General features: G+C 42.8%; 2 protein-coding genes across 2 annotated transcripts in view; both read left to right on the top strand. All coding sequences in view use genetic code 11, as the record gives it.

Annotated features, from left to right (window-relative positions):
* Nucleotides 1–3,930: 3,930 nt before the first annotated feature.
* On the top strand, nucleotides 3,931–4,760 carry EGR_07338 (Transcription initiation factor TFIID subunit; the record flags this gene model as incomplete). The annotated part of the gene is made up of 4 exons (XM_024496587.1): nucleotides 3,931–3,960; nucleotides 4,087–4,159; nucleotides 4,240–4,337; nucleotides 4,599–4,760. The coding sequence occupies 4 exons, from the start codon at nucleotides 3,931–3,933 to the stop codon at nucleotides 4,758–4,760; spliced, it is 363 nt and encodes a 120-aa protein (XP_024348966.1).
* Nucleotides 4,761–6,909: 2,149 nt separating this feature from the next.
* EGR_07339 (Neuronal acetylcholine receptor subunit alpha-3) overlaps nucleotides 6,910–14,020 on the top strand; it is a gene marked incomplete at both ends in the record, with an annotated part of 9,123 nt that continues 2,012 nt past the window's right edge. The window contains 12 exons of the mRNA XM_024496588.1: nucleotides 6,910–7,141; nucleotides 7,265–7,562; nucleotides 7,606–7,750; nucleotides 7,836–8,132; nucleotides 8,204–8,443; nucleotides 10,241–10,376; nucleotides 11,161–11,244; nucleotides 11,399–11,592; nucleotides 12,108–12,217; nucleotides 12,295–12,630; nucleotides 12,874–12,992; nucleotides 13,354–13,440. Coding sequence (XP_024348967.1) covers nucleotides 6,910–7,141; nucleotides 7,265–7,562; nucleotides 7,606–7,750; nucleotides 7,836–8,132; nucleotides 8,204–8,443; nucleotides 10,241–10,376; nucleotides 11,161–11,244; nucleotides 11,399–11,592; nucleotides 12,108–12,217; nucleotides 12,295–12,630; nucleotides 12,874–12,992; nucleotides 13,354–13,440 — 2,278 coding nt within the window. The remainder of the gene's footprint in view (nucleotides 7,142–7,264; nucleotides 7,563–7,605; nucleotides 7,751–7,835; nucleotides 8,133–8,203; nucleotides 8,444–10,240; nucleotides 10,377–11,160; nucleotides 11,245–11,398; nucleotides 11,593–12,107; nucleotides 12,218–12,294; nucleotides 12,631–12,873; nucleotides 12,993–13,353; nucleotides 13,441–14,020) is intronic.

Here is a 14,020-nt window from a genome sequence, read left to right on the forward strand (position 1 = left end):
TGTCCTTTCCTTTGCGAAGGGCTGACCTCTCCTCTTCACTCTTTCTAGAGCTGTCATGATTGGGTCAAGTTCTTTTGGAAAATCGGCACGTTCATGGTTTTGTTGATCTTTTTTAGCTTTTTATGGTGCAAACTTTAACCAACTAATATCTCACTAGCTTGGAATTTAATATCCATTGATTTGATACCTGTTACATTCCACCTTCAGAATAGTCATATCGGGTCCGACTCCGAATCGCCGTCAAAACGATTTACTCCATGCTTATTGTCGATACGGAAATCGCCTAAATCATACCTAAAAAATTAAGAGCGCAAATTCCACTTTTAAAGTGCATTTTATTGTAAGTCTTCACTACCAAGCTTTGGCCAAATACAAATGACGACAGCTTCTTCTACTTATTATTTGATGTCAACCTAGTTATCGTTAATCAAGTCTAACAATTACGATTTTGATTTCTGCCCAAGTGTAGGTGCATATGTCGTAACAGCCCAAGATTGATGAGGCACACGTAATCCATTGTCATTTTTGTCCGTGTCTCAACTAAATCAGTACTGCCCGCAAAAGATTGGCGAACTCGGGGTCACTCACACCCACGTACCCAACCGTCACTTTAAACCGGTGGCCAAAATCAACATTGCAGACGAGTTGGAGAGGGAGTTCTTCCATGTTCTGGCCCAGCCTCAAATGCCGTCACAATCGCTGCCTTTTCGCCAATTCCCTGGTCGACAGTCGCTCGCTTTTGGTGGTGGTGGTGCTGGTGGCGGTGAAGCTGCATCCCAAAGGCGAAAAGGCATCCTCGGCTACAGCCATAACTGTCACCACATCCATCACAGCCATTATTGTCGGATGCCCCCTCCACGACCTAAGCTGCAGCGGCCTGCGATTTCGATTATCAAAAGCGATACTGAGGAGCAGTCTTCTAGGTGAGTGAAGAGGCTCACAACTTCCCTGATCATACTTTTCTCACGTGAAAATATTACAAGATTGAATGAATTCATGATAACTTGAAGGTTCTTTGAAGTCTGTGGCAACACACAAATGCTCCATGAATAAATGTGTTCATTATAGTTCATTTTCCCTGGCAAACCCATGGACACCTGCGGCTTTAGTTTACTCCAATCCAACCACAGCCTTTCTCATACAAATTAGAAGTAGTCTGTTAGAGTTTATGGTCCCCAAATCCAGTTGTTTTTTTCCATCTTCAAAATAATGAGCCATCACGTAGTCGCCGTCCTCCAAGCACTCACGAGTCAGAAGTGGCAGTCATTTTCGTGGAGGCAAAAAGATATTTGCACCCATTACCTGTGATACGCCATGCCGATTTGGTTGTACCTGGTGTTTTGTCTTCTTTGTGAACTGCATTGGAGGAGGTGAATTCACTGGCATTGAAGTACTCAAGTCTGGACGGTGCCGTTCAACGAATGCATATCATATGCCTACCACTATATGTGGGCACATTTATCCAGAAGCAGAGCCATTGAATCAAAGACAAAATTTAAAGCAGCTACTATTGTGCATCTACTCCTCTCCGCCACTTCGGTTCTCATTTCAGCTAGTAGCAACTGTAGCCAGCTCCACAATAGACTTTGCTTTAGTTGTAGATTGCTCTTTCCTACAGAAAAAGAGACTGGAATGACTATCGGAAGTGGATGGGGTTTTAGTAATACTTTTTTGTGGGTCTCCACAGTTCCAGCCAGCCCAAAATGAATGCCTCTATTCTGGAAAGTTAGAATTCGCCAATCGGTTTTGAGTCTTTCCTAAAACCTTCTGGAAGAAGATTTATTAGTAATGAACAGAAGGTCTGGGTGACCACAGACATGGCCAGAGAGCCATGCTGCCGAGTGGAGGTACAACCCACGGAGACTAAAGGGTTCGCCTAATTAATTAGTGTAATAGTTGAGCTACTTAAGCCACAATAAACCACTTGATTCTCAAAACAGCAGGTCGTGGATGCTGACAACCATGGCAGAGTTTAGCAATCACCAAACCTACAAATCGAAGTGTCAAAACTTGGCTTTGGAGCTGCATTCCTCTTCCACAAACAGAATCAGCATAAACCAAATTATCCGGCTTGATAACTTTTACCCACAAGGTTGTCATCCAATCGACGTGCCGATTTGAAACACGAAACGGAATGATGATAACCCCAAGGAGGCGGTTATTGAGTTCATTGTTCTAGTTTATTGCTTCTTTGATGATAATAAAAAGGTCGACTCCATTTTTTTTTGTCCTCTTTAGACCTCGACATGCTCAAGCTTCAGGCGCAGTTGAAGGCGGTAGTCGATTTACACCTTCAAGAACCTTCTATGCTGCCTCCACTGGGACCGCCACGATTGATGTTTCGGGGAGCAGTTGTTCTTACTCCCTAGAAGTTAATGAGGCGGCGAAGCGACGTGCAAACCTCATCAACAATCTTCCTGCTGCTAATGGGCAAAACGTGCTTGCTAATGCTGTTCGAGGTGGGTTTTTTGTTTCGTCCTTTTTCGATTCTTTCGGTTCCTGTTAAAGAATGTTTTTAGATTATTACTTTTTGTACTCGAACCCTTTCCTTATTCGAGTGTTACTTCTGATAGCACTTTCTGTTTTTGTAGCGACAGGTTTGACTTCAGCACTCAACCATTCGAGTAAATCGTTAGTTCACAACTCGACTTCGTGGACGGTTTTGGAGACGAAGTCTTGTCCACCTGCACCGCCACCACAACCACCACCAAATCTAGGCGTCGTCTGTCAAAGAACTGTTTTCTCCTTCAATAACTTCGGGTCTCGCGGACATCCATGTTCCGAAGCCTGTGGCGGGTCTTTTTCAACTCAATTTAAGACCGGTTCAGTGATTTTGTTTTTTTCGCTTCCTCTCCATCTAATCGCATTCAAACCTTCACTGATTAATCGTTTTTTTTTCAGGATCACATGCCTCGGATGCAGATACCGTTGTCTGTAATGATTTTGTTGGTGGCAGCATCAGCACACAAAAACAAAAGTCCGCAACAAATACCTCGGCCTCCGCACAACTGCAATCAGCTCCCTTTCTTCCCTCCAAACCTGATTGGTCCGCCAAGTGCGTTTTCCTCTTACCATCGTACATAGGCGATTTCGTTTCACGCTATTCACCTTACCTTTTAGGTACCTCAAATCTCTCTAGGTGTCGACTTACTTCTTGTCTACCAAAAGGCGAAAATTCAATTATTTTGTTTTCTGTTTAGGCATCCCTAAGCCTAGGCTCTTCGTTCTCTCCTTCCCATGTCTCATCTTCCTTCCGATCTGCTACATCTATGCATTATAGACATACCTTACTCTCTTTTTTCTGACTGTAATAAACTGCCTATCTAGTGTACCTGGTAAGGTTAATCGGTTGCTGCCTCTCCGGTTGATGATTTTTACTCTCCTCGGTGTTGGGCGACCATAGATTTGGCGGTTCCTTGCACTACTTATCTAAATAAGTAGGTGGGCAGCGCTCTTTGATGGCTTTGAACAGTGAATGGTGGTAACAAAAAGTGCGCTTGATTTAAAAGAGGTTATGATGATAAATTTAGTTATTCTGTGCGTATGCTTTAGCAATCAAAGTAGGTTTGTTCCTAGAGTAGGGCGGTGCAGTTGTCCCATAAATGCCGACAAACCTCAATTACTTTTTATTCCATGTTTTTAAGGCGAGATGTTTCCCATAAAATAAACTCTTTGTTCGCAAGTCTTTTCTTCTTTGCGTGATTGCTGACCGAATGCCCATAGGCGGATTTAAAATGTCCATTTTCTACCAGGCAGCATGCTACCGAGATTGCTAGAACTAATATAAATTACTTCAGATCAATGATCAAATAACGTGTCTAATCAGCGGCTTCTCATAATCGGAAGTCATAGAATAATTGTCGAATTGTTTTCCTTTTGGAGGGTAAGAGGTTCGATGATCGATTTAACAAGTCAGCGTTTCATTTTAGAATGGCCAACTCCGAGTTACCATCGTCGGATGTGAGTCTCCTGATCTCCTTCGATTCATTTAAGCTGTCAACCGGCACTTTCGCCTTTTAAACACCTTTCCTGTTAATGATGCCTGTATATTTGTGACATTCTTATTAAGCATTGCATTTTTACTAGATTTTTGGCGTCGATGGTGACCAGGATGCCAGTGGGAGTGGTGACAAAAAGAAGCATCTCTTTTTGAAAGACAGTACTCTCTTCATATTTGATAATGTGATAGTCTATCCAAAGTTTTGTAATCGCAGAAGGCTTCTCTTTTTGCGCTTTTAGTCCGCGCAATGTTGTACGGCTTTGGCGATGTGGAAAATCCTCTACCAGAAACGGTTGCTATGGTTGAAGAGATCGCGGTGCAATACATTCTCGACATGGTAGGTATTTTCCAGCATTTATCAGGGAAATTTGGACCACTTATGTCACGAGAGCTGATAATGGGTACTGTGTAATGATTCGGTGCGCCATCATTATTGGCCACTTCATGGTCATTCAGACATGGCCCTCAAGTGGCCAATTAACAACAAGTTGCATGGAAATTTCCATTATTTTCCCAGTTAGGATGAAGCCCGATTGGGGTTTGTTGTTTTGTTAAAAATCCGGACACCCCCGCAGTGGATCTGATTTTTTCCCTGTAGACACGTAGATCAATGGAGATTGGTCGAGTGGGCAAAATAACGGTAGAGGACATCGCCTACCTAGTGCGCTCTGATCCACGAAAGTTTTCGCGGGCGAAGGAACTCCTCCTACTCAGTGAAGAACTCAACAAAGCCAAGAAGGCTTTTGACAATGATTTTTAGACGACTTCCTAACGTGAAAAATCGTTTGTGCATTTTCGTATTTTTTTCTAATTCCAAACTCAGTGGGTGTCTGTAGCTGGTCGGTTGTGGTAATGAGTCAGGGAGATTTGCTGTGGCTATTTTGACCTGTAACGTGGAAGTGTCTAGATGGGGCCAAGCAGAACCTGGAGTCTTAATTCTCGCGCAGTGAGACGTGTGCTACCACGACGCTGTTTTGTGCTGTAATTTGAGGTGGGCGTCTCAGGCGTTACTGATCATGCATTCAGTAGCAGGCCTCATCATCGAAAACGGATGATGGGAAAGCGATGGTCCTGGTGGCGAAGTGGAGATATTAGTGACGCAACTTAACTAATACATTTGAGACTTGGCACGAAATCGACAGAAGGGCCAGCGATCGCAGGCAGTTCATTTATTTTACAATAAAGAAGTGTCTTTTGTTCGTGGCCAAGAAGGAACTTATTGCGGTGATAGCATAAGATAAATGATCAAAATTTATGAGCTAAAAAAGTGGAACATTTGTGATTTATGCAAGATTATGAAAAATAAACATTTCAACAGTATTTTAAAGGGTGAGAACGAGTATTTGATGGATGAGCCAGGTACCAAGATAAACCATACTATGTTGATAAAAACCAAACAAAGTAAAATTTTGAGGAATAAATACCGTTGCAGCGCCCGAGACTTCTCTGAAGACGAGAGGAGGCAATACTGGGACAGAACATATGTACTCGGGGTACAATGGCCAAGACAAGGTGGTTCTTCACCAAATCTGAGAGTTGAGCAACCACCGTATTACATGGCCACTATCCTCTTTTGGGAGTCGTCCTCAGCGCTCCCCTTGGACAATCTTCCACGTCAGCATCACGACGTAGTCGATGCTATGAGGAAATACCCAAGGACCGGCGTGCCAGCAACCAAATTTCTATGCAACTGAGGCGGTACTTGACCGCAACTTCACTGATCCATCTTGGCAATTCAACTGCATCCGGAGTTTTGTCCGGTCCGAAAACTGGATTCGGGGACAAAGAATTGTGCTGACTATCATGCGTGTTCATAGAGAGATGTAGGAACACCGGCTTATGAGTAGATTTATGTGAGGAAGGACGGGATTTAACACAAGTTCGTGGGGTAGGGTTTTGCGCCTGTTCCACCTTGCCAAGCTGTTCTCACATTGAAGCGACCCAGTTATATCTACCCGGGCTCTAATCAGTTAGTAGAGAAGAGGAAGAGGAATCGCAAGTTTACTGTATCGACAACTTTATGAAGGTATGGTAAGGAAAGTTTGTAACGAAACTAATCCAGATGGTTCACGTCCAGTGTTACTTCGTTTTTAATAGCTTTCCTGCAGAATACAAGACTAAGGTGATCTTAATCCTCCCCTTTGGGACCATAGCTGACTCTCGCATCCAGAGCAAATGCACTTCTTCTGCCCGCTAAGGTTTGCCCCCCAGAGCAGGGGAAACCAGGATAGATGTCCTTTAAGATGGGGTTTGCCTTCCGCCGCCACCAATACAGCGTCCCGAGACTTCCCTGAACACGAAAGAAGACATAATACTCAAACGGAATATACATATTTTTAACATACAGAAGGTACTCGGGCCACTGACTCGGCAAGTATGCCGGGGAGGTACACTGGCCAGGCCAAAAGTGGTCCCTCAGCAAAACAGACCATTAAACGAACATTCAAAGTATTATAACCATTATAAAACTCCGGTTACTTAAGATAAAACTGATTTCTATTTTATAAGATTGTTTTGGCTTAATAGTTGAAATTTTGGGGAAGTGCTGTACTTTTATTTCTGCAAATAGTGCTTTTGACATTAAAAATACAAATTTAGTTATTGCATTCATTTAACTTGATTCAGTATTTAAAACAAGCTTTAAATTACAGTCATAAAGAGTTTTGTTGATCTACCTATCGGTATTTTTTGCATTATTGGTGCCCACTACTGATTTCTTGTTGACCTATAACCTCCTTTTTCATTAAAACCATTTGAAATAAGCTGGGTCTAAAACTTATTTCTAATAGACCTATAATTTGTTATCTACTATGGTATTTTTTCTAAGCACTGGAGTTATTAAAAAACCCAGAAGGCAGTTGCATTAATCGTTTGCTAGATGTTAACATCCAGCCCACTTGTTCATACTGATGCTGGATAGCCAGTATACAGCCGAGGGTGTCTTTCTTGAGGTCGTTGATTCAGATTGGGTTCTTGATATCTTGCCATTTGAGGATATACAGGTAAACACCGACATCTTGCCAACATCCGAACCCGAATTGGGTGCCACTTTGGACCCCAATCAACAAAATCCACTCGAGAAAATCACTCGTGTTGAGTACGACTTGCAGTCCCTATTGCTGCCGAGAAACCCATCCCAAAGTCATCTCCTTTCTGCACAAAACCTTCCCAGGCTTTAGATTGAAATGAGTTGGAAGTCGATTATCATGCGTGCTGAGGGTCTTCTTGGGGGTCGGGCGCCCGCATTTGATCTTTCTCTTCTAGGTGGGTCTGAATCAACCTTCCTCGTGGAACGAGCTCGTAAACTTTCCTCCACAACTGATCACAAAATCGTTCACGTACTCTATGCACAGCTTCGAAACACCCCTAACAGCTTTCTGAAGCCCTTTATGTGGACTGGCCGCTTTTCCAGCAACAAATATGCACATCAATTCCCTCAAAGCATGCTCATACCTATGGTCGGTCAATGCATCCTCAGTCAGCCTGATTCCGAATTGCTGAGTCTTCATAGAAAGATGGGGGAAAGTTTAGCGATTATAAACTTGGCTATGGCCCTCCATAGGTTTGAATGACTTTGTTAGATTATGCATTTCTGCTTTTTGTAGAACCGTAGTGGATCTATCAACTCCACCCTCCAAATTAGCTAGTAACCCTACTTGGCTCGAAAATATGGAGTCAGGGAACAAACTTGCCGTTCTTTCTGGTGATATCTTATTAGCTACAGCGTCACTTAACCTGGCCTCCTTTCGTGTACCAAAGGCATGTTTTATTCCACCCACTAGTTAAGCTCTAGTCTTTGTTCTAGTGTTATCTCAGATGTTTTACTCCACAACAGATTGTGGAGATGGTGTCTAGTGCAATAGCGGACGCTACGCGGGCAGAGTTTTCCGATCTTATGACGGTATCACCCGACTCAAATTCAGAGCTTGCCACTCTATCAAAGCAGTGGCTTGAGCACATAACATTAAGGCGCGGTGCTCTGCTTGGTGAGTGTTGTGCAGCAACAGTGGTCTTAAATTCGCCTTCTGCGGCAATTTCCAACTCGTTGCTTCAAAGCGCCCGCAATTTTGGAAGTGCCTGGGGCTGTCTTACTCGGCTTGTGGAGGAGGTAAAATTTGTCAATGAAGCTCAGGTAGGATTTGTATAAGATGGATTTTTATCCCTTCTTCACAAGTTAATCATTCATCCACCTCATTTTCCCAGTTGGAAATCGATGCTTCGGAAAGTCCAAAGTCATTGACTTCTCTTGGCTTTACTGAAAGCGGCCTTCCAGAACCGACCTTGGCGGATGTTTGTTGGGCGTCCTCGAGGGATTTCGCTACAGTCGCTGAGCTTTATAGGTCTTTGGCCGCTTCGCTTATGAGTCAATCGCGAGCAGCTTCCGAAAGGCTTTTGCAATCTAGCGTAATCAAGAATGATGTTTGTTGCCTTATTGAAGAATCTGTAAATTTGCTCGCTAAAGAGGCTGCTAATTGTGTTTATGTGCATTAGGTAGTCATTTGTACAACTTAGTTGCCTTGTATTTTTTCAAACAGAAATGTATTGAGGCATTTGTTTCGACGACGATGGGGAGCTAGGACTATGGCTTCCTTTATTTCCTCCATTAAAGCAAAACAAAATTTTCTGCTTGATGAATTTTTGAACCTATGAAGTGTTCTGATTATTTTTGTAAGAAACGGAGCTGGGGAATATGCTTTATCACCTGTTTTACTGTCAGCATGCTCGATAGGGGTAGGCAACAGCTACAAATAATCGGGGAAGTCAGTCGGAATTCCCAATTTCATGTGAAGATGCAACATTAAGTCATGGTCATTTTTCGGCTAAAGGGGTTATGGACTAGTTAATGAATGATTTGATGGTCTATCGAACCATAGTTTTCTTACTGGAATCAAGTGGTGGGCGTCAGAACTAACCGTAATTCCCCTTAAATCGATCATTTGCCATGCTTTGTGACCCCATTTCCCTGGGAGGTGGGGTGGACATCACAGCCAGAAGGATTAACCATACCGGGGTTCTTTGACGCTTTAGCAATTGTTGAGAATGTTATTGGGCATTGGTAACGAGAAAACGCGGTGTTGTGATGGTGTGGTACTGCGAGCTGCAGCGTGGTAGGCCGAAGGTTCACGTGATGTCTGTGTAGGTGGTTCTGGACGCCGGCCTTGGCCTTTCTGACTGTCGCAACGGCGGCAAAGTAGATGCACTGTGGCAACAAAGATAGTATTCTGCCACAATTGCGGTGCTTTTCTGCAATGCCATGATAACGCAGTTTGTTTTAATGTGTTCACCAAACTGCGCGGGCTCTTTGGTCTGCGACTCGACCGCGACGCTGGCGGCTTGGTATCCTAATTGCGTCACCGACATTAACCGACTCTCAGTGCTTCTATACGCTAGTAAAAAGCCAAATTCATGATTGATTCGCCTTATAGCGCTCTTGGGGATGACTAGAACCGTCTAATTATTGCCTGCAATAGTCAAGTCGACCCCAAGACGTTAGCGATTCTAATTTCGTGCACTGAAAACCGTACGCAAACACTACAGAAAGCGTCTACTGAGGATAGCTTAGTCAACAGAGAGTAACATCGAAGGTACTACTGAAATCTCGAGAACTTTGTCAACTATAGCAATCTCCATTTCTGCATAACGGCAAGTGACGAGGCGAGGTGAGGTTTTAACACACTGGAAATGCTCTTTGATGACATCCCCTTCATGTGTAAATGAATATGTTGCCCTATGAGTGTTTGATGAATAATTGACCACCTTCAATCGCCCCCAAAATGGGTATCACCTAAATAGGCGGTTAAGTAGAGCTGGGAAGAAGTACCAAACGTAACTCTGTGGAGGTACTTACTCTGCATCCCGTGCTTTACCGATTAAGTTCTCCCTAAAGTTAATAGGCCTATAAAAACACATTTACTTTTAGGGTACGTTCGCTGTAAAAAGACAACAAAGTAAAAGGTATTATTAATTCAACTTCCCTCTCTTCTGGTGAGACCATGGCGATTAAATTTAGTCCCAAAAAATCCAAATTTGCCAATTTACAATTGTCGATATTTACGTCGAGGAAACATGTCTCAAGGTCGAGAGTTATCCAAGTTACATGAACTGCGCGTCATTTGAAAGCGTTGGTCGCGAGGGTGAACAGTACTCAAGTCCACTAGATGCCCATTGGAGGGGTTAGGTATTCACTCTACCATTCGCTAGGCGCGAGGCGTCAGCTGATTGGCTCTCCACACCCCGTAGAAGGTCGAACAATGGACCAATGAGGGGCGTCGGCAGGAGGGATCGACAACAATTCATGCCTCCCCTTGGCATCGTCACAAATTTGCCTGCTGTGATGCCCGCTGGACGGAGGTGGAGTTTCCAGCTGTAAAACGTCGTTATTTTTATCCCAAGAGCTATGGGTGAGCCAACTGATTAACTTTATTGCAGCTGACTAAATTCCCCTAACATTGCCAATTTTTTGATGAATTTCAAAAAAAAGCTAATTCCGAGGTCTTTCATATCGGAACAATGGTAAATTTCTAGTCTAGAAGGGAGCTGGTACGATGCATTCTCTAATTTACAGATTTTCTGGTGAAACGATTCGCCTTTTATTTTGCAAAGTATTTAGTCGCACATTCCCCATCAACTCTACACTTCATATCTGTTAGCAAAATTTGTAGCGGCATCTTTTGGATTTTGGCTTAAATTACTATTTAGTAGGAGTTACGGAGGTGAGGTACACCATTTTCTCCTACTTTAAAAGTCCGAGAGCATCAGTGAATGGTGCCACCTCAATTTTAGCCAAAGAAGGTCACCGGGGCTTGTTTCACCGCCTGTCACTCACCGAGGGAACGAGCATCTATTAAGCTAGGCTTGTTTTGGGGCAGAACGCCCTCTAACGAAACTGTCATTTCAGCAAAAGTATTTCGACGCATCCTTACCTAGCTGTCTAGCTAAACAATCTAAAAATCTGTGAAGCAGAGGATATTACTTACAGTTTATTGTAACGTAAACTACTTGGCCACTAACTGAACATGAGAAATGGTTAAATAAGTTTGGTACAATGACAAGTGGCTATCCTGGGGGCTTTTAAAATATTGCTTAAGAATATGGCACTACTTGGTCCCCGAGGATTGCTTAACCAACAAGTGAGTGAAGGCAACTTTCCTTCCTTACAGCCGAGGCACCGATGAAGCTTATCTTGGCCACAGTGATCTTCATTTTATCAGGCAACTTTGACTCCTGCAACGCAGGCGACAAAGGTAATGGGGGATTAATCGCTTTCCATTTTATAGGCCTGAAAACTGTGCACAATTTCCACCTTTCCTTTTCATGAATTTTAATCTAAATTTACAACCGTTATTTTGGGTGAGGCAAAACAAATTGTCCCACAGAAGAAATACCTCTGCCTTGTAGACTTCAAATTTCAGTCCTTTGAGAGGACATTGATCAAGCAGTTGCTGGAGAAGTACGAGAGACTGGGTAAAATCGGGAGACCGGTGATGAACAACAGCCAGACGTTGAATGTGCAATTTGGACTCTCGCTGTTCCAACTCATGGACCTCGATGAGGCTGATCAAATGTTCACGGTGAATGTCTGGAACAAATTTGTGAGTTCTCCACAAAATTGTGTACTTAGGTTTAACTTTGGGTATCGTCCTGAGTCTTCCCTGAAGTCGTGACAGGGCAAAATACTGTGGACGAGCATGCATTACTAACGTGTCGAAGATTTGGGAGATTACCAAGGTGACCTAGCGGAGGCACGATCTGCTGAGACTCAAGTGCACACGCAGTTAGGTGCACAATCAAAAAAATAGTAAATATACACTGAAATATTATCGCATTTTGGGTAAGGGCAGGGGAAGATTGGTATTCCAAAGTTACCTATTTTCAGTTTTAAATAAGAAATGGTGGGGATTTTAAAGCTAAAAACATATTCGTACATTAGGCATTGTGAAATAAACATGCCGGAAAGTAAACCCATTTACTCAGAAATGGTAAAAAATAAATAACTAATTAAGTAAGTGATGGTTCGTAGCAGGTATATAAAAATGATGAATCATTTCATCCTCTCGAATATTACCAAGAAATTGCTTTGTTTAATGATATTTTGACGGCATTTTAGGCATGGCGAGATGAGATTTTGACATGGAATCCAAAAAATTACAACGAAGTGAAGCACGTCCGAATCCCTGTGAAGCACGTCTGGACACCCGACATAGTCCTCCTCAACTAGTATGCCGCAAATAGTGCCCCGCTTCTTTTACTTACAAAGGTTAAGTAGCATCGCGCTTTTTTTCGTAACTTTTCAGTGCTGACGAGCGTCTGGTCGAGTTACGCGAGGTGATGCTCACCGTGGACTACACGGGTCAGATCTTCTGGAGTCCACCGTCCATCTACAAATCCATGTGTCGTATTCAGATGGAGCACTTCCCATTCGATCACCAGATCTGCTATCTTCGGTTCGCGTCTTGGACGTTGAACGGTCGGAGACTGAATCTCACCTTTTTGGATGGGATTAAAAGTGCTCTGCTCGACGATTACCAGGAGAGCAACGAGTGGCACATTGTGGCGTATCCCGCAGTTCGCCGATTCTTTCGACAGACGTGTTGCGATGAGCCCTCCCCTAACCTCATATTCTTCTTCGTGTAGGTCCATGATTCACACGGAGCAGTGCATCATCCTCAATTAAGGAAGTGATTTTATCACCATTTTGTAGTAGTTTAAAATTAGCAGTATATTTCTTGCTCACCATAATTAAATGGAGAGGAACTCCACGTTGACGTTGACAAGTGTCCAGAACTATTCTTTTGTATGCATGTGTTTAAGAAATACAAATTACTTCTTGCTCAATTCCTACTGCACTGATACCTCGCTCCTTTCGAACACAGATTGAAGCGCAACCCGGACTTTTACGCCTATCTGCTCGTTCTCCCATGCATTTTACTAGCAGTGCTCAATCTGGTGACCTTTTGGTTGCCTCCTCAAAATCCTGCGAGGATGATGCTTGGTGAGTGGTGATGTCTCTTCCAAGAATCAAGTTCTGCCAAACATGGCACGTGATCTTCCATATTTCATGCCGCATGGACTTTTGCACTGACATTGTAAGCGAGGATCAGTGATACTCACAAAATTGAGGGCTAAATGGGTTCTTGAGAGATTTCGCTAGTAGTTTTTGTTTGATTCAAGCCTCGCAGTGGTGCCAACCATTCAGTCTTGTGTTGCCTACGAAAACAAATTAATGCACAGTGGCCAATCTTTCAGTTTAGCATACAATTATACAGCAAGGTGAAATTGGACTGGCAATTCAATGCATAGACACAGACGAGTTGGGAGTCATTTTGAGCTGAAATTGTGCTCTTCTTATGCAGGGATGAACATCTTATCGGGCTTTTGTATTCAGATGAAATTCCTCACATTGTCGACGCCGTCGGCCTCGAATACAATTCCCTACTTGGGTAAGTTCTGCACCTCTAAATACGTACTCCCAGATTGTTTAAATGATTCAGATCTTTTGTATTTCAAAGTCTGGCGAATTTATAGATGAGTTGAATTTCTCGATATCAGGAATGGAAAGCTTAGGCTATGAAAAATAATTAGTTGGAGCTGATTTCTCCCAAAAGGAAAGTATTTTGAACCAAACCTTAGAGCATTTTTGATTATTTACTCAACTGAAATCCAACAATTCGTGCTACTTTGTTGGCGTTAATCTACACGACTTGCATTTCAAGAAAAGGCAAACCTAATTTTACCTCTAAGTACGTAAAGTATAAAACACTAACATTTTCGTGTAAAAGTTAGTTTTGATGTTGCTCTCAAAGAAAGTGGTTAGTGAAGAAAACTCATCACCTTCAAATTTTTATTTAAGGCCTTGCGGGTTTCTATGTGACGAAATTAGATTGTTGTAATAAGCAGTTCTAATACTCCATGTAAATAACCACTAATACATCATACTAATTCTTAACAAAAAGACACTGGATAGTTACGGATTCCACCTTTGTAGAACGGTTTATATTACCTGAAAGCAAAGAATCAGGG

Source organism: Echinococcus granulosus (assembly GCF_000524195.1).
Source record: "Echinococcus granulosus chromosome Unknown EG_S00075, whole genome shotgun sequence".
In the NCBI taxonomy this organism is placed as follows: domain Eukaryota; kingdom Metazoa; phylum Platyhelminthes; class Cestoda; order Cyclophyllidea; family Taeniidae; genus Echinococcus; species Echinococcus granulosus.